We start from the raw sequence: 20,320 nt of genomic DNA on the forward strand, positions 1-20,320 counted from the left end.
GGACAGCTGTGGCCAGCGGCGGCCACCCCGGCCCCCCGCCTCCGCCTCCCCTACGCCGGAGTGCAACCAGGACCCTGGGAGGGAAGCTCCGGAAGCCCAACGGCGGCGGCCCGAGGACGACCTGGCCCCAGCGTCTCCGCACCCCCTCCCCCAACCGTGTCACATGGCGGCTCGAACGAGGCGCAGCAGTGCGTCCCGCCGCGGAGACCCAGGGCCGCGTCGCCGCGGGCAGCGGGTGATGAAACCTCCCCCGCACATTACCGCAGAGGGCGCGGGCGGGCAGCCGGGCGGGGGTGGGAGGGTGGGAGCTGGTACCCGAGCTCACCTGTTCTCTCGGAGGAGGGTGGGGACGGCGGGGGAGGGGCGAGGGCGGGCCGAGCGGGGTGCGTGCGTGCGGCGGGGAGCTCGGCCGCGGAGCTCGCGTCCCCGCCCTCCCCCAGCCGCGCTAGCCCCCGGAGCTGCGCCGTCGGACTGACGGTGCCCAGAGCAGTTCCTGTCCCCGGCCCCGGCGCAGGGGAGACGTGAGCGTGCACACGTACACACACAGCGGGGGAAGAGGCGCTCAGAGAAGCGCCCAACTTTCTCCCTGCTTCCGCGGGCCGGGGGAGAAAGCAGCCGGGGCGATCCAGCCCGGGCCGTGCTTGGGGAGGAAGCTCCAACAAGACGGAAGAGATGGAGAGAATTTCCCCGGGTTTGGTTTGAGGGTTTTATTTTTGTTTTTGTTTTTTACCCATTTCCATCGATGACTGGAGACTAAAGGGAACCCGGAGCGGGGCGGCGAGTAGCGCTTTGGGGAAATGGAAGAGTGTGTTTGGAGATGCGTAAAGTTGCCTTTCAAGCTCCGACCTCCGGGGCAAGCGATGCTCCGCGGCGGGCTGACTCAGGGCGGCCTGGGCCTCCCTGCCACCCGCCTGGAAATGATGCAAGTCCAGTCGGTCACCTGGATCCCTGCAACCCAGCCCGGAATCCATCTGGATTGGGGGGAGGGGCGAGGAACTGGCACACTAAGTGTTGCACGGCCCACCAAATCGGGGCAAAAAGAAAGAGGGAAGATGGGGCAGTTGCTCAGGCCAAGTCCTCATCTAGTGCATCTCCTATCTTAGTTCGAGAGGTTTTTTTTTTTAATGCAAAGCGTCACAAAGCCAGGAATTCCCATATGTGTTCAGTTTGCCCCCAGCGTCACTGTGCCCAGGAAACTCCAATCTGTCAAGGCTCGGGGCTGGGGAGCTCACTGGATTCCAAACGACAGAAAGAAGAAACTTTCCCAGCACGATGCGAGTGTGATGCGAGCCAGAGGCCCGGGGGGGGGGGGGGGGGGGGGGGGGCGACACTGTCCGAGCGCAAACCGTCTCCTCCCGCCTTTCTTTAGCTACAATCGGAGCTGGTATTCGCTTTTATTTTTTTTTTAAGTGCGTTCATCCATTGCCCTGATCACCCGCACACGCGTCTCCGGCCGCGCTCACACTCACACACGCACGTAAACGCGTGGCCGCCGCCAGGTCGGCAACTTTGTCGGGCGCTCCCAGCCGAGCTCCGCTTCCTCCTGTAGTAGTTGGGTGCAGGCCCCGCCTCCCAGCCGTGTTGTCAAACGGGCCGGGGTCTCGGATTGGTCCAGCCGCTGGGACAACACCTGCTCGACTCCTTCATTCAAGTGACACCAGAGCTTCCAGAGATATTTGAGGCACCATCCCTGCCATTGCCGGGCACTCGCGGCGCTGCTAACGGCCTGGTCACATGCTCTCCAGAGAGCTACGGGAGGGCGCTGGGTAACCTCTATCCGAGCTGCGGCCGCGAGGAGGAGGGAAAAGGCGAGCAAGGAGGAAGAGTGGGAGGAGGAGGGGAAGCGGCCAAGGAGGAGGAAGAGGAGGAGGGGAGCACAAAGAATCCAGGTCTCCGGGCGGGAGGTTTACACCAAGAACCATGTGTGCCGAGCGGCTGGGCCAGTTCGTGACCCTGGCTTTGGTATTGGCCACCTTCGACCCGGCGCGGGGGACCGACGCCACCAACCCACCGGAGGGTCCCCAAGACAGGGGCTCCCAACAGAAAGGCCGCCTGTCCCTGCAGAACACAGGTAAGTGCGAGCGCCCCCGCGGCGGGGAGCTGCTGGGAGACAACACGGTGCACCCACGCAGCGCGCTGCGGGCGCTTTTCCCGGAACTGAGAGCCCACCTAGGGGCCGCGCAAACTCTTGGGGTGGCGCGGGACGTGCGAAGGAAAGCTCGAGGCGAGGCGAGAGCGGTCCGCGCCAGGCTCCGCGCGCCGGGATTCCGCACGTGCTGGCAGGGTGATGAAATGGCTGGAGCAGGACTTGTTGCTGTCCTCCCCGGGGTCGAGGGTAAAAGAGACAGCGCCTGACCGGGCCAGTGCCGGCCCCAGAGTCCCCGGTCCGGTGCAAAGCTTCCCGCTCCATCCCGGCCGGCCCGCGGGAGGCAAGGAGGGTCCCCGGAGCCGGCCTGCGCCCTGTGCCCGGAGAACTTCTCTTCCCAGCCGGCCGGCTGCGACAGGACCGCTTTCCCCCTCCTCAAAAGATGCCCGACATCCAAGAACTTTGTAGGCGAGACCGATTGCATTGTGAACTTCCCCCTCCGGGGCATTGCTTTCCGGGGAGGGGCCGGGGGAGGTGGCGCAAAGCGTACCTCTGAGGTGCTGCCGCCTTCTCCCTCTCCAGGGCAGGTCAGCAGGCGCAGAAATGGTGACACGACCCGAACCGCGCGCGGCTGCTGCTCCACGGGCTCTCCGCTCACCGGCAGTCTGCCGAGCAGAGCCAGGCGTGCAGGGCACGGGGCTGGCCCTTTTCCCAGCTCCTGGGAGAGAAAGACAATCTGCCTGGAGCTCCTTCGCTCGGCGCCCCCCCCCCCCCCCCGCCCCGCCGCCGCAGCCGCCACAGCCGCCGCCGCCGCCGCCTTTATTTGGGGCCTGAAACCCAGCGGCGGCGTTGCGTGCGCTCACCGCACGAGCAGGAATGCACGAGTGCCCATTAGGGACGCCCGGAGCGAGTGAATCGCCGCCCTGCGCGCTCCTGCCCGGCGCGCCGGGGCCGCGCGTGGAATCATCCGGGAGTCTCCCACCTCCACGCGCGAGCGCCCGCACCCCTAGCCCGCGCGGGGCCCAGCTTAGGACCTGCGCCCACCCTCCCCCCCTCTCCAGTGCTTTCCCTGAGAATTGAACGTGATTCTCGGGAGTTGGTGACCTCAACAAATACACTCCCCTCATTCTCTCGGTAGATTTAATCTGAATGTGGATTGTCTCCTCGGACCCCGCCCTTCTTCCAAAATATACTTTTCTGATGTAATTTTGTGGTTGGCTTAAAATCAGTGAATTGGGTGGGTGGGGGGAGGGACGGAAGAGAGTCTCCTGCACGCGGCAGCCTGACAGTTAACTCCCCCAGTCTATCCTTTTGGAGAGATGAATTAGGGCCACATTCTGCGAAGGCAGGCAGCAAACTCCCGGGTCGCGGGAATTTCTAGGGGATTAAGTGATATCTCACACCGGATTTCTATTTAAAAGGACCCTCTAACTGCAACGATTGCGTTTCTGCAGGCTAGCCCCCATCTGACTCGATTCCTGAGCTGCTCGCAACCGCAGCTCTCCTAGCCTGGTATTTTTAATGCTGATGGTTTGGAGGCGCTGCCTTAATAGGAATTTTGTTTTGATTTTTAGGTGTTGAATCATAAAGCTGAATTGAAACTGCTTTTTGGACGCTCGCATTTGGGGGTCAGGAAGGAAATGGCTGTGATTTAGTAGCAGCGGCTTTGAGTTCCAAGTAGAGAAGGGTATTTCATTGATGAAGTACAGAAGGGAGAGAGCAAGCTAATCATTTAAAATCTTACTTGTGTCTGTGGGTTTAGAAAGCTGAAATTGTTTCTGCTTTCAAACTAAGTATTTCCACAAAGACTTGAAAAAGATGGGAAGGATGAAAAGTGGAGTGCTCAGACCTAACTTCTGATTGTGATTTTTGTAACATAGGTTTGGCTATTTTTTTACAGATACAGTATTTACAAATACTGACATTTTCATAAGTAGATTAAATGATGACATTTTCTTGCCCTAGCCTTTTAGATCCTGAAATAGTCATTTCTAACTTTATCTTCTTCAGTATTCTCTTAGTCATTACTAACTTTTATTGCAGCCGGCCCCTCTGCATTCCCCAGCGTGGCTGAGAATTTTGTATATATTTGTATGTAATTCTCATTTTAGCGGAAATCCAACACTGTTTGGTCAACGCAGGCGATGTGGGGTGTGGTGTGTTTGAATGTTTCGAGAACAACTCTTGTGAGATTCGAGGCTTACATGGGATTTGCATGACTTTTCTGCACAACGCTGGAAAATTTGATGCCCAGGTAAAAACCACATAGAGCACAAAATGTTCTAGGTTGGCGTTGCATGATTGAAATGTTCATTGGAAGGACTTGTGAACAGGTTTCCTTAGCTGATCTTTATGGTGTATTTTAGCATTTGCAAGAGTCATTCTTGGTGCACAGCAGGATGCCAGTCTCTCCCCACTCCACTCATGGGGTTCTGCTTTCCAGCACTGTCATGTGGTGAAATCCTTCTCCACTCTTAAGCTGTGTCTACACAGGCAGAGTGGGATGGAGTGCAAGTTGAACAATCATGTAAGGATTCTTAGCAGAGAACACAAAAGGCATAACAAATAATAAACATCTTGTAAAGGGACACACTATGTCTGGCCACGTAGTGGCCTCTGCAAGGCCCATCACGTTACAGACAGAAGGTTTGTGGGGGGAGGACAGGGACTCCAATTATACATTCCAAGACCTGTTTTCACCTATTAGGGAAGAATAAATGAGACAAAAACTTCATAGAAACTCATCATCTCCAGTGGGTATGTGAGCAGGCAACACGGATAATTCAGGGCCTCCAGAATAACTGACTTATTCCTCCTAAGTAGCAGACAGTCCTCTCCCAACCCAAAAACCCTGAATGAGTCCTGCTCGACAGAGTCCTCTAACAACCTGACCCACTCTAGCTTTCCCAGAGTCAGCAGGGTGAAAAAAGCCTAGCTGTTGCTTGGGGCAGGGCACAAACCCAACAAGCCACCCTCTGGTTCCAGTGCCGACCATCCAAATACATTTCAGGTGGCAAGTGGCATCAGGCTCACCTTCTTCATGTTCTCCCCAGCTCATATATGCACTACAAAGCCCCCTGTTGTTCTATCTCATCAGCTTCCTCTCCCATGTCATTGGACAGTGGGGACAACGTTTGGAGAAGGCCAACAGTTACGGTGTGACTTATGAATGCCACCCATCACCATCTACTGCCATCCTGTAGAGAGCCTGACAAAGCAATGCTTGGGAACCAGAAAGGGGTGCGACAGGGCTGGCAGCCTGTGCTGCAGAGGATGTGGGGTGGCAGGGAGGGGCAACAGAAACCAGGGGAGGAAAGAGTAGAGCGTTTGAACTCCTCAGGCTCCCCTAATAAAGCATCCCTTCTGGATTAACTGGAATTAGGAAACATAATAGGAAATCCGGAGGAAAGATGTGTATTTAAGGGTGATCCCACAGGATGTCAGGGAAGAATACCAAAACAGATTGCGGCAGCCCTCGAATAAATTAATCTTCCTTTTTCTCTCAACCAACAGGAGTATGTTCTCAAGTGAGAAGCATCCCTTTCAAGCTGGTCCCCAGCATGTGACTACTTCATAAATGGCACACCCTACCCTCCCTCCTCTCTGGCTCCCACTGGAAAGTCAGAGCAAAAGGGGCCATGGGGAGGGGTTTTTTCGGCAACCAGACACTATCTGTAGACATTTCAGTTGCTTCTAAAGGAAGAACTGAATTAAATGTGCTGGCTGGCTTCCCACTTCCAACCTAAACCCGTTTTCCGTCTCCACTCAGTTACTTCCAGGCCTGTCTAAAAACAGAGGGGTGACCTCTCCAATGACAGCTTGTTTCTATAGTAATGGGGGAATGGGGGTGCCTAGGTAGGTATCCCACAATGCCTCTCTGCCCTGAGAGGTTGATAAGGGAACTCACGCCCCAGCCTGCCTCCACACCCCCAACAGCTGTCTCCTTTCTAGGATAAGAACAATCTAATGGGCTTGCCAGAAAAGAGAACTGTGGGCCAGATGTATGCCTGGCTGCCTTAGCCACTCAGAGGCAGGGGGTGTGGGGGAGGGGCCGTCAGTTGGGCAGTTCAGACTCCAGATGCTGCCAGGCAGTGTGCCAGGCGGGCCTTTTAGAGGCAATAATCCTAACAGTTTAAAGGAGTCGAATCGTTTTCAAAAAGGAAAAGAATGCTCCTCCTTGAAGGATAGGAGGAGACATGAGTATATGGGTTGGGGGCGGTGGGAGGCCCTGAGGCACAGATAGCACCCAATCTTGATATCACTCGTGGGGTCGGAGGAGAAAGCAGTGGTGTGAGACTTGGATCAGCAGGCACCTTCTACTTGGGAAACACTCGTGCTGGGAGTTCGGGATTTACGTCTGGCCACACTCCCCTTGTGTTCCAGAAAAGTTGCCACCAAACAGCCAACCCTGGGCTGCCTGGAGGACAGAGGGCCACGGAAGCCCCAGAACAAGGGAAACTAGTAGAGCAGCTGGGGAGGAAGGAGAAAGATTGGTTAGTCTCCCAAAGAAACATCCTTTTTGGCCAAATGCCGGAGTTATCAGGTCACTCTAGATGTACCTCCTGATGGAGCATCAGCCTGCCGCCTGCATGGACGGCAGTCTGAGGCAGGACCTTGGGCTTCAGTTTTCAAACAAAAATCCTGTGTAAGGCCATATCGTGTGAATGTCTGAGCTTCTGACCAGGACTTGTCTGTTTTGCCCCCCTCTCTCTTTTCTCTCTCCTCTCTGTTCTCAGGGCAAATCATTCATCAAAGATGCCTTGAAGTGTAAGGCCCACGCTCTGCGGCACAGATTCGGCTGCATAAGCCGGAAGTGCCCCGCCATTAAGGAAATGGTATTCCAGTTACAACGGGAATGCTACCTCAAACACGATCTGTGCTCTGCCGCCCAGGAGAACACCCGGGTAATGGCGGAGATGATTCACTTCAAGGACTTACTGCTGCACGAGTGAGTGCCACCCCACAGGGGCCCTGGGAAGGAGGGACCCGCTCCTCAGGCTGGTGTTGGAGGAGTTTGAGGGGCTTGTTTTTGGAGGCCAAACTCCCGTCAAATGGGAAAGGTTGCTCTCTACCTCAGAAAGCTGTGCTGACTCCCCTGGGAGGCCCTTCCCTGCTGGCCTTCAGGAAACCTGAAAGAAATGTCCACCATTGGTTTCGAAAGCATAAGCAATAGAAACAAAATATTATACTAAGCGTGAAATGTGTAGGATTCAGAAATACGTTTTACCTTCCCCTCAGCCCAGATCCCAACAGTTCTGAGTATTCCAAGTGGCCGTGCAGGTGCCCCAACACACAGCTGGGAGCTAAGCACAGTGGCTGAGCGTTTACTAAGTGCGAGGCCTTGTGCTCAGTGCCTTATGGGAATCTGTCACCAGGTCCTCAGAGCGGCCCTGCGAGTGAGGTACCATTCTCATCTCCATTTTACAGATCAGAAAACTGAGATTCACTGAAGTAAAGGTCATACAGACAATGAGAGACAAAGCCAGGCTCGGGAGCCCACTTTTTGCCCAAGTGGGTAAATAGGAACTTGTTTATTCAAAGGCTTACAATTCAGTAATAAACCCCAGACATCTTATTCCTTAAAAAAAAAAAAAAAAAAAAAAAAAAAAAATCCCATCTGTAGGATCCTAAACTTTGCAAAGTGATAAAGCGTGTGGTACACAGTTGCTCCTAACATGAAGCATGGGCAGTAGGTCACAATGGTTCCTTCCTCAGAGTCTGAGGGCAGAAAGCAGGCCACTAGCTAAGAGGACCGATGCAAGTCACTGCCAGCTTGATGGCACCATTGGTCTTTACACAGTGACTCACTGGGCCCACCCAATCAGTCCAATTTTATGAAATCTTGCTCCTTAGTTGGTGCCATGGCCTTCCCCCAGCTATGCCACTAAGCAGGCTACTCCCCACCCCACACACACACACTGCTCAGATCACAGAGACAACAACCAGCACCTGTCACTTTCCACTGGGTTATGAGGGTCTAGGTATCCTGCCACAGCCCCAGTGCAGTGTTAGAATTTGAAGATTCGCCGTGAATCTCTGCAGGCAGCTCTTGCCAAGAGCAAAGTGATGTTGTCTTCTCCTTAGTCACACTAATGCCCCCCAAAATAGTTAACACTTTCTCAAATACCTGTAAAGAAACAGAGCAACAAGAGTTTCAACAACAATAACAATAATGATAATACCTATTATTTTGTGAGTGGGCCAGGCCCTGGGCCAGGGACTTTACCTGGATGATCTGATTTATCCCAACAGGGCTGCAAGGTAGAGATCACTAACCCCACCTGGCAGAGGAGAAAAGGGCCGCTAAGAGGCTCAAGATCTGGCTCTGAAGTTTGATCCCTACTATGCAGCTTGGGAACTGGCAATAGATATGACTGAAGCTGCTCATCAGGAATAGACATGAAACCTCCTTTCTCCTGACCTGCTCTTGCCCTACTAGACCTGCTAAAGGCTCACTGGCCCCCAGATGTAGCAGGGGTTCTTCCCTTTTCTCAATTACACCCCCATTACACAAGGAGAGTGCTGTAAAGGTCCCTTCCTTCAAGCTGCCCCTAGAAGAGGCAAATGCCCCATGGCTGGGAGATTCCCGAAGCTCCTTTGTCCTCGGTCCACTGTCATCCACTATAGATAGTTTGTTGGCCTCAAGAATGGGTGACAGGCATGAGTTTATAAGTCAGTAAGACATTCCTGGAGTGCAAGAAGACTTTGTCTTTTTCAAGATTGGAGAAAAGTCTTCTTTGGGAAAACCGAAGGTTTTGAAGGGTTTTTTGCTCTGCCTGGAATTTAAGAAGGGGTAAAGCACTGTGGCTTTTCTGGTACCTCCTCCATGGAAACATGGCCCATGGGGCCATGAGATTTTTACTTCCCGAGGGCTCCTCGCATCATTTAGAATGAACACATAGCCCTCCGCCCCAGCCCACTCTGGGAATGCACGTGACTCACCCCGGGCCTCTTTTAAGAATGCTCACTGTGCCTGCCCATAAGTCCTCTTTCCCCTCGCTAAGCCAGCAACTCCAGGCAGCGGGTCTCACCGAACCCCAGCTTCCCCTGGAGCCCCACCCCCTTCCTTCGGAAGCCATGACTATGCAGTGCATCAGCTGGAACTTCAAGCTGAGCTGGTGGCGTTGTTAACTACCCTCCCTGATTCTGGCACAAAGGATCCTATCAGTCCCCAAAGATCAAGAAGACCATTTAAGAATGTGTGGCATTGGTCACAGATAAGAAAATGAGAAAGAACCGAATTTGCTTTTCCCTTTAGAGAAGAGGAAATCGCAGTCACTCCAGAATCCACATCACCCCCACTCCTTACCCCAGTCCCTAGGCACCGCAAAACACTCATGTCTGGTTAAAGTGGCTCCGTCCAAGCTCTCCACTTCCCTCTGTTCCTGTCACCCCTTCCCGCCCCACTTTCTCCATATCAACTGCCTTGGCTACCACACACCCTGTCACTGGGTGCTGGCAGCCTCCAGGCACGTCCCCCTCCAAGTATTTTTAAAAATCCTTTAGCCTTGCTGACACCCAGTTGAGAAAGCTGGGCTTTGTCATTAGACACGGGCTGAGCTTGCAGCCTGAGAAGGCACCACGCCAGCTCAAAACACGGCTTAGATTAACACACACCCCTCCCCATGGCTCACAGCTTTCTCCTCGGGAGAGAGCGCCAAAGGCAGGAGAGAGTGTGGGCTAGTCCAGCCTTCTCGGATCCGCCTTGGGGTTCCGAGAGCTCATCTGGCAGGCAGACTGCTCTGGCAAAGGAGGCCAGCAAGCAGTCCGTGCTTTCCCAAGAGAGCCCTCCCCTTACTCTGGGGAAAGAAACTCAAAGAAGAGCATCAGGCTAGTCCCAAAAAGACAGATTCTCAGCCCCCGCGATTTGCTCATGTCATCCCAGAGCGGGGCAGGTACAAATCAGGCGCTAAAATCCTGATGCTGCCGTAGCAGATATACTCCGTGACCTTGAGCTCCCTGAGGCAGTCAGTTGCTAGTTGTCAAAGGATGGAAGGAAACAAATATGCGTGCAGCATTTCTTCTGTGTTGCCCCACAGCCACCTCTCGCAGCCCAAGGAGTGTTATCACTGTCCTTGTCACTGGTAGGGGCCTGCCTTAGAGAGTTTAAGCACCCTGTCCATCAGCCATGCACAGACTCTCTGACTCCAAAGGCATCAAGTAGGCCTTAAAAGGCAGCTTGATCTCTATCAGCCAGAACATTCCTCTTCTCTGCTCTCAGCCCAGCTCTAGGCCTTCCCAGCCCAGAAGCTTCCAAAGACTACTTTCTCCTCTCCCCCACCCTCGCCCCACCACCAGCCATCTCCATTTTTACATCTATGACATGAGGACAGTTCAACTACAACTTGAGGACTAATTCATAAAAATGGCAGTGAACTACTTCTCAAGTCCTAAAACACAATCTGCTCTTCTGCCCAGGAACAACTGCCAACTTGCAAAGAAAAGATTAAATGGGCTAACAGGCAGCCGCCCAGGTGGTCCAGGCTCACAGAGGAAAAAAAGTCTTGTTCCTTATAAATGATCTCACGTTCCAGAGTGATTTCCCGGCCCAAGGCGATGTCCCAGAGCTGCAATGCTCATGGTCAGATATGTCCAGAAAATTTGCTAGCCAAGGACTGCTAAAGAATGCTGGTTAGCCACATGAAACATTCTATACCCTCCTTGGGGATTTTAGAAGGCCAGTGAGATGTAAGAAGGGCTCAGTGAGTGGGCCATGAGAACCCATTACAGGGGAAGCCTCTTACCAGATGGGCCCATAAAGAGCAGGCACGCTGTTCCTGCCCTTGGCACACACCTCCCACCCCCATGTCGGCATGATGTGGTCATCCTTCCTCCGGCACTTTTCCCAAAGAACAACCCAGGGCAGCTGGGGGACCTGAGCAAGAACCAAGTGTGTTTATTTCACGGATTGCTGGCACTCATCCCAACACCTAGGCCCCTTGCGGCCAGCCCTCACCTCCAGTTCTAGGCAAGCCCAGACTGGAAGAATAGAGCTGCTTAGATAGCCACTCACCCTCTTCAACCTTTAGTACCAGGAAAGGGGAGAGCTCCATGGGAAGTGACCTCACAGGGTGGTGGTCTGCCTCCCACCTTTATCCACCTGTTCCAGACTCCTCCGAGTGCAGAGGGAAGTGCATCCAGCACCCTCCAAAAGCACCCTTCTTCACCATGAGCCTAAACCAGGGGCAAACACAGACATGGGGAAATGGTTTCTTGGGAGCCTCCCTTAGAGAAGACTTACCTGGGAGAGTGGCACCGAGTGCAAAGCCACCCAGCCCCAATGACGCCACATGGCAAGAGGGCAACGTGAGAACCATCGCCCCAAATATTTGACGGCTCCTCCCCTCCTGCCAAAGAGATTCCTCAGTTTGGTATTTCTGACCCTTCACCATTTGCCTTTTCTTCCACTGGCCCCCAAGACACTTCACCACTCCCCCCACTGAAACCCTCCTACCTGGCATACCCGAAACATGCCCAGAGCTCTCCTACACTCCTTTTCAACACTCACATGGCCAGCCGCCGTACCTGGCATTCTCATCCACCTTCCCCAGAGGCTCTTCCTTTTATCGTAAATACCTGCAAATTGTCACCGGCCCCTTTCCTGGTGGTAGGCTCGATCACTAGCCTCTCTCCAATGCTGGCATGGAGCCTCAGAGGTAATGGCCATCTAGTAAATAGTGGCTGAGGCCAGCGCTCTTTAGGATATGGATAAAGGCTTGAAGTAATTCTTGAAAGCTCTTTCCTAAAACTAAACCGAAGCCAGGCCTCGGCCATTTGTCTCTTGCCTGGTATCCTCACTGCCCTCTGTGTCTGGCCCATTCAGGACTGGTTCCATTCTCTCTTCGCTCTCCATTTCTAGACCATACGTGGACCTGGTGAACCTGCTGCTGACCTGCGGGGAGGAGGTGAAGGAGGCCATCACCCATAGCGTCCAGGCACAGTGTGAGCAGAACTGGGGAAGTCTGTGCTCTATCTTGAGCTTCTGCACCTCAACCATCCAGAGGCCCCCCACGATGCCCCCTGAGCGCCAGCTCCAGGCGGACAGAGCCAAGCTCTCCAGGGCACACCACGGTGAGGCAGGTCACCAGCTCTCAGAGCCCAGTAGTCGGGAGACAGGCAGAGGTGCCAAGGGTGAGCGAGGTAGCAAAAGCCACCCACACGCCCATGCCAGGGGCCGAGCAGCTGGCCACGGGGGCCAGGGAACTTCTGGAAGCAGCGAGTGGGAGGAGGAACAGTCTGAGTATTCCGATATCCGCAGGTGAAACGAAAGGCCTGGCCGGGAAATCGTTCCTCCACGCCGTCCATTTTCTTCTCTATGGACATTCCAGAACATTTGCCATTAAAGAGGGGGGATGTCACACGCAGGATTTGGTGGGGATTGCGGACTTGATGAAGGTGTGTGCTAGCGGGCCGAACAGGTGAGGCGGAGGCGGCCTAGGCCGCAGCGAGATCTCGGCTGTGCCCGGGGGGGGGGTTCCACACTTGCACATCCCGAAGTGAGCGCCACGTGGCCTCCTTGCAACTTTGTCTTCTTTCCATCCGTGGAGCCACTGGGCAGCGGCCTGCGGTTTCCTCTGCTGTGGGGGAGGTGGGCCGGGGAAGGGCGGGGGTCGGCAGGCCCGCCGGACTGGACCGGGCACTCGGTGCTGTCTTGGCAGAGGGCGGGCTGGATCCGGGTGCAGGAGGGAATGTGAAAACCGCGCTGGGAGTCAGAAGGGTGGAGAGGAGACGGGGGCTGTGTGGGTGCTTGGTGCCAAACAGAAGTTCAGTTTCTTGCATGGGACCTTGAGGTTTGGAGCTGCTGGGGACGGGGAGGGCAAGGGTTCTAAGTGTAATTTCTGAGCCATTGTTCTGTCTGGGGGACCATGTCCGAGGGAGTGGTCCCTGTGTGTTTGTATATTAACCACTGCTTCGAATCTCTATTTCACTTTTTTATTTATCCAGTTACATCTACATACCTGTCATCTAAATAAATGGCTTTCAAACAAAGCAACTGGGTCATTAAAACCAGCTCAAAGGAAAAAGAAATACAGCCCATCTTTTGGGGCTGATTTTTTTTCTCTTTTGAGTGCTCTTTTAGAAGGAATCAAAGAGCAATGAAGCCGGGCGTCTGCCTGCCTGGCGTGGGCTCGCAGCCACTCAGGGCAAACCACACCCCTGGAGGAAAATGCATGCACGAGGAGTACGTTTGACAGATTTTCCCTTAGCATTTTGTTACCCCCACCTTGACCCTCAGCCAAGATCAATAGAGCCGCATACCTGATGCCATGAGGTCAAGTCGGAAACGGGGCTTCTTGGTGTGTGGGATGGAAAGCAGGAGAAGAGAGCGAAGACGGCTGTGATTTCCAGCGGGGAAGGCTGACCTTTTACATAAATGGAGGAGGCCGCCAGGAAGCACTGAGGGACAGGATTTTCCAGATCCGGATTGGGAATGTAGCAACGAAGAAAGGAGTCCGAGTGGACAAAGGAAAGGCAGAGAGGAGGGACAGAACTAAAAAGCCAAGGCAAGGCGGGAGAGGACTGTAACAAAGGGTCAGCGGTGGGGTTCTTGTGGTTGGTCAGAATGTTCCACAGATACGTCTTTTCTTTCTTGCCTGCTGGGTTGTCACATTAAAACTTCTCCTCTCTTGCAGCCAGTACTCAAACAGGAGGCCAGTATTACAAGGAGTAGACAGGTGTTCTGGGCCAGTTCCTTCCAGAGCAGTGGTCAGCAAACTTTTTCTGTAAAAGTCCAGGTAGTAAATTACACTATTTTCCGTTGGGTGGGTCATGTGGTTTCTGTCACAAGTACTCAACTGTGCCACTGCGGCAGGAAAGCAGGAATACATAGACATGTGTCACCAACAGGCCTGGCTCCATGCCAGTAAAATTGCATTCAATAGATGCCCACCTGGATCTGGCTCTTGGGCCTGAGTTTTCTGACCCCCATTCTAGTGAGCTGGAAAAAAGTAAGCATCCTCCATTTGTATCAGCTTATAGTTTTCCCTCAAAGCAACCTGAGGTCAGAGATAAAGAAGCTAAATTTATCTACTCTAAAATAATTTGTCCCAGGGAATGCCCTTACCCAAACCCCAGCTGGTATTTATATACCCCAAACCCAATCTCATCAGTGCCAGGACATGGTGCTGGAAGGTCAGTTCCCCAGTCTTCCGTGATCCACGTTAGAAAGAAACCATTTGGGTGGGGGGTGGGGGGGACAAAATGCTGGGAGAAACACCTAGAAAGCTAGAGCTGCAGAAAGCAGAAGAGATGGTGCACTTAATCCAGCTCTGCCCTCGGGGGGAGAAGGACCGGTGTGTCAGGCTCTGCCATGGGAACCAAACGTAAACCATGGCTGTCTCATGCCATGGGCCACTGCAGCATGTTACTGTTTTACTTACATCACTCAAAAGCTGAAGCAATAACATTCTCCCGCGTTGCTGGGTCAGCTGTTCATTTGTTCGCCGGCTCCTGGGCTGGATGTGTGAAAGGCATCACTTTTATATTTTCCTCAGTGTAAATGTTTTATGTGTTCGCCTACTGATGTCCCATTTGTTGCTTCTATTGTAAATATTTGTCATTTGTATTTATTATCTCAGTGTTTTCCCCCAAGACATAAAATTGCTTACCATGTTCATTTGAACCCGTTCACTGATCTCTGTTGTGTATTTTTCATACCACTAGTGTGTTGCTCCTAAAAGTCAGGTAGACCTCATTTCATTCTGGTTCTTAATGTTCTGAAGCATACAATAGTATTTATTGCGAAGATTCTTTGGCTCAAAACGGAGTGAAGTCCAAATTCCTGTAAGAGTTGACAGAGACACTTGTACAATCTAAAATGTAAGCAAAGTAGTCATTAAAAATAGACACTCGACTTGGGCTTCATACTTCATACAAATTTACTCATGAGCCTTCCTTTAAGGAAGGATGTGGATTTCCAAATAAAGATACGCTGTTTATTTTGAGCTTTGCATTTTAACAAGATGATCTGAACACCTCTCCTTTGTATCAATAAATAGCCCTGTTATTCTGAAAGGAGAGGACCAACCTAGTACAGCAAAATGCTGACACCTGAAACCAAATAAATAGCAAACACCAGCTCAGAGCTGTAGCCATACTTAGACACACACACACACACACACACACACACAGAGAGAGAGAGAGAGAGAGAGAGAGAGAAATTTAAACTTGAACCAAGTAAAAGGCTTTGCTAGAACAACATGGAAAAACAATGCTACCAGAGCCCATTTCCTAAGGAAGAACAACCTCATCTGATCTCAGAATTGGCACCACGTGAGCTTGTTAAGTCATAATGTCTGTTTCTGTTATGGATTTAGGCAGCAGGTCCTGAACATTGTCACATGGCATTATTTTTCTCCATTCATTAATAAAGATTTTAAAGACATGGCTTTCCCTTGAGTAGTGTTATTGTCTGAGAGCGCTTTGGACACCCAGCGCATAGGGGGAATGGCTGTGTGCAAGTGAGTTTTGAGTCCTTTAAAATGCTGGGTGCTGGGCACCTGGGTGTCTCAGATGGTTAAGTGTCTGCCTTCGGCTCAGGTCATGATCCCAGGGTCCTGGGATCGAGTCCCGCATCGGGCTTCCTGCTCCTTGGGAGCCTGCTTCTCCCTCTGCTTCTCTCTCTCTCTCTCTCTGTCTCTCGTGAATAAATAAATAAAATCTTTAAAAAAAAAATTCTGGATGCTCAGTTTACAGGAAGGGAAACCAGGTGAAGATGACCATCCTGGGTTTCTCCTCCATTAGAGGCACTCTGTCCAAAACACTGCCTGAGTCACAAAGAGGAAAATGAACTCCATGCAGCCTGCCTGGAGGCGCCAGGCCCCCACCATTAGGGCTGTGCTCCAGCTCCCTCTGGTCTCACCTGTGAGTCTCCCCTGTGGCCTGGCCCCCCTTTCTTTCAGACTGAGCTTGTGGCGGATGCCACCAGCATGACAGCTCAGTGGCCTGGCACCAGCAGGGAAGCTCACTGCCTCCTCCCCAGTTCATCCTCACCACAGCAAAACAGAGCTGGAGTCCCTGGTTTCCCACGGTGTGCCCATCAAGTGCCAGGTACCCTGCTATGCATTTCACATACATCCTCTCATCCTGACTACATCCTACGATTAGTGGGTATAGTCCCCATTTTACAGGCAAAGAAACTGAGATAGGGAAAGGTAAAGCAGCTGGCCCCAAACCAAACCGTGTGGCTAGTGAACAGTGCACCCAAACCCAGATCTGTGACTCTAAGCCCACCTGCTTTCCCCCACTTCATCCTTAGAATCTCCACATTTGATTTATTCTTAATTTAAACCAATCAGTATTATTCCTATTTTACACAGGGCTTAGAGAAAGAATAATTATACTTTTATATTTATAGCACCTTCAAGGAGCTCTGCTTTAGAACAGAAAGGAAAATTGTTGCCCTCACCTTTCCTCTCCGCAAGGCTCAAATTTTGGTTCCGATAAGGGAGAGCAGGAGCATCACAGAGCCTCATCACGTTCCTGTGCACGCAGGTAATTTTTTTAAAGATTCTCAGGTGTGGTTGAGGGAAGCCTTGGGGAGAAGCTGGCTTTTGTGAATAGGCAGCCGGAGCTCTCTCTGCAAAGCCCACCCAGTCGCCGGCTCTGAGAAGCCAGGCTCCGCTGGAGCCATCACCACCGTCATCCCCCTCCTCATGACACCTGCAGTTCCTTGTGAATATCCTGTGCCCCCGCCATGTGCTTTACAGGCATTATTTCTGAACCCCATTTTGCACATGGAGAAACTGAGGCTCCAAGGCATCTTAATACGCCTTAATATGCACCTTAATATGCCTGGAGCTCGTCCAAGGCCAGCGAGCTCTAGAGGTGGCACGCTAACCCACCCCAGGGCTCACTCTGCTCAGTCTTACTTGCAGTGTCTCCCCCCCACCCCCAGGGTGTGAAAAGGTAGGTGAAACACACGACATTCAAACATGGCAGCTGGCTCCCCCCAACCCTCGGGCCGGCTCCAATCCATCAGTGCAGGAATTATTAGAGTGTGGGAGGAGGAAGGCAGAGGGGCTTCCAAGTATGCTGGTATTTAAGCAGAGTTTCCAAAGGAAGAGGGAGCTGCGTGCCCCAAAATCGGGAGACAGAAATCTGAATTTGTTCTAAAGTCAACAAAAGAGAAAGCCCCCTGCTGAGGAGGGGACAAGTCTTGGCCAGAGAACAGGTTTCATGTGAAATTATTTTTTGTGGGCGGAGAAGAGAAGAAAAGAGCAACAGAAGCCTTGGGCTAGGAGTCATGCGTTGCTGCTTGCATAAGCAGATCAGCTTTTCTCACTCCCCAAAAAGAACACACACACAAAAAGTCACTCCCCGAAGAGAATGAAAAAAAAAAAAAAAAAACCCCACAAAGCCAACCTAAGCTTATGCATGCAACGGGCCCCACCAGGATGAACCCTGACGCTTGCTCAACAGAATCCAATCCCCGTGGCTCCTGAGGGCGTGCATCCCCCTTGCTGCCATGGACCATTGGGTTGGCCCAGGCAAACTAAAACTGGGAGGGACAAGAAAAGCACCCCCAAGGAATGCTCAGAGGCAGGGCAACCATTCACAAGGTGCAGAGGAAAAGCAGCTGGTTCTATTTTTCCTTAGACAGTTCCCAGGATTTTGTATGGTTCTTCAAGTTAAGGAGAGTGCCCACGTACATAAGGAGTGGCCTGCTAACGAGGATGGGGACTGTCCGCTTGCTGGCCCTCCTGAGTCAGCTAAGGACTGAGGCTGCTAAAGACGGCTTTGCACGGGATAGATGATCAGGCCCTAGAATTCTGCCCCAGTGGTTTACTGCTATGTTGACAAGCTACCTCTGAAACTGAGTAAATTAAAACCATCACTTTCTTTTGCTCGCCGTTTTGTGGGTCAGAAATTTAGAAAGGGTTCAGTTAGGTGGTTGGTTTCTGATCCGCAAGGCATCCGCTGGGGCCACGAGGGCTGGAGGGTCCCCTCCCCTGGTGGCCCCTGCACAATGGTGACTCGGTGGCTCCTGGCCTCCCTCTCTTGTCTTTCCATGTGGCACCTCATCCTCCAAGACTTCTCAAAGCATGGCTCCCTCAGGGTGACGGACACTGACAGGCTGCCCTAAGAGAACTTAGAGAATGTTGCAGCCTATTCTTCAACCCCAAACTAGGATTTTGATTTCATCCTTGGTATCGTAACAACCCCAGGATCTGAATGCCGTGAGAGAAGAGACAATGTCACTTGTACGAAGTTTCGTGGTTGCCCAGCAGGCAGCCATTACACAGAGTGCATGAATGAATGAATGAGTATCTAAAAGGGTGCCAAGTTGTCAAATCAGATAAATTTCAACTCACTTCTAAAGGAAATATAACCCTCTGTCCTTATAAGGGGCATCCACATGTCATAGAATCGATGAGTGGGTATCAAAATTGAAAATCCCTGAGAAGCCTGCAATTTGGGAATCAGGAGACATAGACAGGAATACTGATCTTCCTTGTCTTGCACTAGGTAAATCTCTCTTACTCTCTTTTTTAATAACAACTAAAAAAAAATAAATCAGGACTGACCCTGGGATTTTGGTAAATCAGTTAAACTTTCTTCAGCCACAAAATAAGGAAACTAACAGCTCCCTGCTTCCCTCACAGGGGTCAGTGAGGATACAATATCTGGAGCTGTGCAAGAGTCACGATACATAGGAAAGGCTTTGAAGACCATGAACTGTCCTGTAAACGATGGATATTATTTCTCCTGCATTCTGGAAGGCTCCCCCCTACAGCCAAGAGTACAGACGGGATGAACTACCCGACGTTCCCACTGTCCTGGTGGTTCCACGAGGCATCTACGAAGACTTTCATGGCCAGGATTGGGGACAGGAGTGGAGAGGGCAGCTGTGCAGGGTGGGAACCTGCCTGAGCCAGGCATGAGGGTCCGAGGCCAACCAGCAACCAGGTGGGGACCCTGAGCAAGGCCCAGTCCCTGTCTAGATACGAGAGTGGTGGCTGAGCAGCTCCCCAAAGCCCCACCTCCTGCTAGACGTGAGTTCCAAGGGGAGCTCCGAGGGGCAGGCTCGGCCAGAGAGCGGCAGGACCATGCTAGGGAGCAGAGGGCCTTCCTGCCAGGCTCTGTCTGCAAACCTCAAGGCAAGTTACCCACAGAAAAGCCAGTTCACAAAACTCCTTAATGAGAAAGGAAAGCAGAGGCTGACAGAGATGAGGGAGAGAAGAGATTCAGGGCCAGAGCCCACTCCACTCTGCTCCGTGCCAAGGCTCCTGAGAGTTTGACATTTGGAAAAGATCTGGCCTGGTGGAGCCAAGGATTTGGGACAGGGCTCCTTCCGGCTCCCGGGAGTGTCAAGAAGAAGAGAAGGAGGAGGAGGAAAATGACTCAGCTGAAATGAAGAGAAATGTATTTTTAAAAAGCGAAACGATGAAAGGCACAAAGGAACAAAATGGAGCCCCAGGATGGGGTCCAAATGCCTTCTCAGAGTAAGTGGGACGAATCTGCAAAAAGCTTGAGAGCTCACTAGGGTTTCTAAACCAAGAATAACACCACGAAAATGAAGAGAGTCTTCAGGGCCTGCCAGGTCTGTGGTCCCCAGGGGCTGGAGCCCACCTCTGCAAAAGAGATGCCGAAGGCCACCCAGCAGGGCGGAAGCTTCCCCTCACTTTTGATTCGGACAATGTATTGAGTTCTGTGACAGAGGAGTCGGGTAGAAAGGTGACCTCGGGCTCGGGCACCTCGCAGGGGGCTGGAGTGCCCTGGGACTCCTCCCTTGCTCTCTTGCATCCACGAAACCATCAGGGGCACCGCGAGGAGGGAGGTGGAAGGAGGCACCCTCCTCAGAGGCTGACACAACTCCATCCCCTCCAACGGCCAAGGTCAGATGACCCCAACTGCAAAAGTTTCATCTTGAAATATTCAGTGAAGAACAAGCGTGATAATGAGAAGAGATGGGAGAACAAAGAGAAGCCACAGCTCTGTGTCGCCCTTCCCCTGGGTCATCCGGTAAGTGCTGGGTCCACAATGGAGTTCCACCTCCTCTGGGGCAGGGAACTCCGTGGAAACTCACATTTCCAGAAAAGGGGAGGTTGGGAGGAAGAGTTCCTTTCAGTGTGGGCTAAGAACTGCAACCCCTCACAGGGTCTGTCAACCGTGCCACCTGTCTTAAGGCTCTCCCAGCCCCCTCTTAGCCAGGGCTTCCTGTCACTGGGGAAACCATCGGCGGGAGTCTTCCTGGGAGGATGCAGAGCAGGGAGGGCAGCCTGGCAGGGAGCA

At 52.5% G+C, this 20,320-nt stretch overlaps 1 protein-coding gene across 1 annotated transcript; it reads left to right on the forward strand.

Annotated features, from left to right (window-relative positions):
* The first annotated feature begins 1,625 nt into the window (after positions 1-1,625).
* STC2 (stanniocalcin 2) lies at positions 1,626-13,075 on the forward strand. Its single transcript, XM_025866617.2, has 4 exons — positions 1,626-2,071; positions 4,198-4,340; positions 6,823-7,034; positions 11,946-13,075. Exons 1-4 carry the CDS (start codon positions 1,921-1,923, stop codon positions 12,346-12,348), a joined length of 909 nt encoding a protein of 302 aa, XP_025722402.1. The 5' UTR covers positions 1,626-1,920; the 3' UTR covers positions 12,349-13,075.
* Positions 13,076-20,320: the final 7,245 nt, after the last annotated feature.

The sequence above is a fragment of the Callorhinus ursinus genome, unplaced genomic scaffold, assembly GCF_003265705.2.
Source record: "Callorhinus ursinus isolate GAN/ISIS: 27379988/994484 unplaced genomic scaffold, GSC_fseal_2.0 scaffold3, whole genome shotgun sequence".
In the NCBI taxonomy this organism is placed as follows: domain Eukaryota; kingdom Metazoa; phylum Chordata; class Mammalia; order Carnivora; family Otariidae; genus Callorhinus; species Callorhinus ursinus.

What these genes read in the sequence shown, in the direction of transcription:
- STC2 (XM_025866617.2), top strand. Translation starts at nt 1,921, where the DNA reads ATGTGTGCCGAGCGGCTGGGCCAGTTCGTGACCCTGGCTTTGGTATTG. An exon ending in CCTGTCCCTGCAGAACACAG is followed by an intron (nt 2,072 to 4,197) that starts GTAAGTGCGAGC and finishes TTCTCATTTTAG; the next exon opens with CGGAAATCCAACACTGTTTG. An exon ending in AAGGACTTACTGCTGCACGA is followed by an intron (nt 7,035 to 11,945) that starts GTGAGTGCCACC and finishes CTCCATTTCTAG; the next exon opens with ACCATACGTGGACCTGGTGA.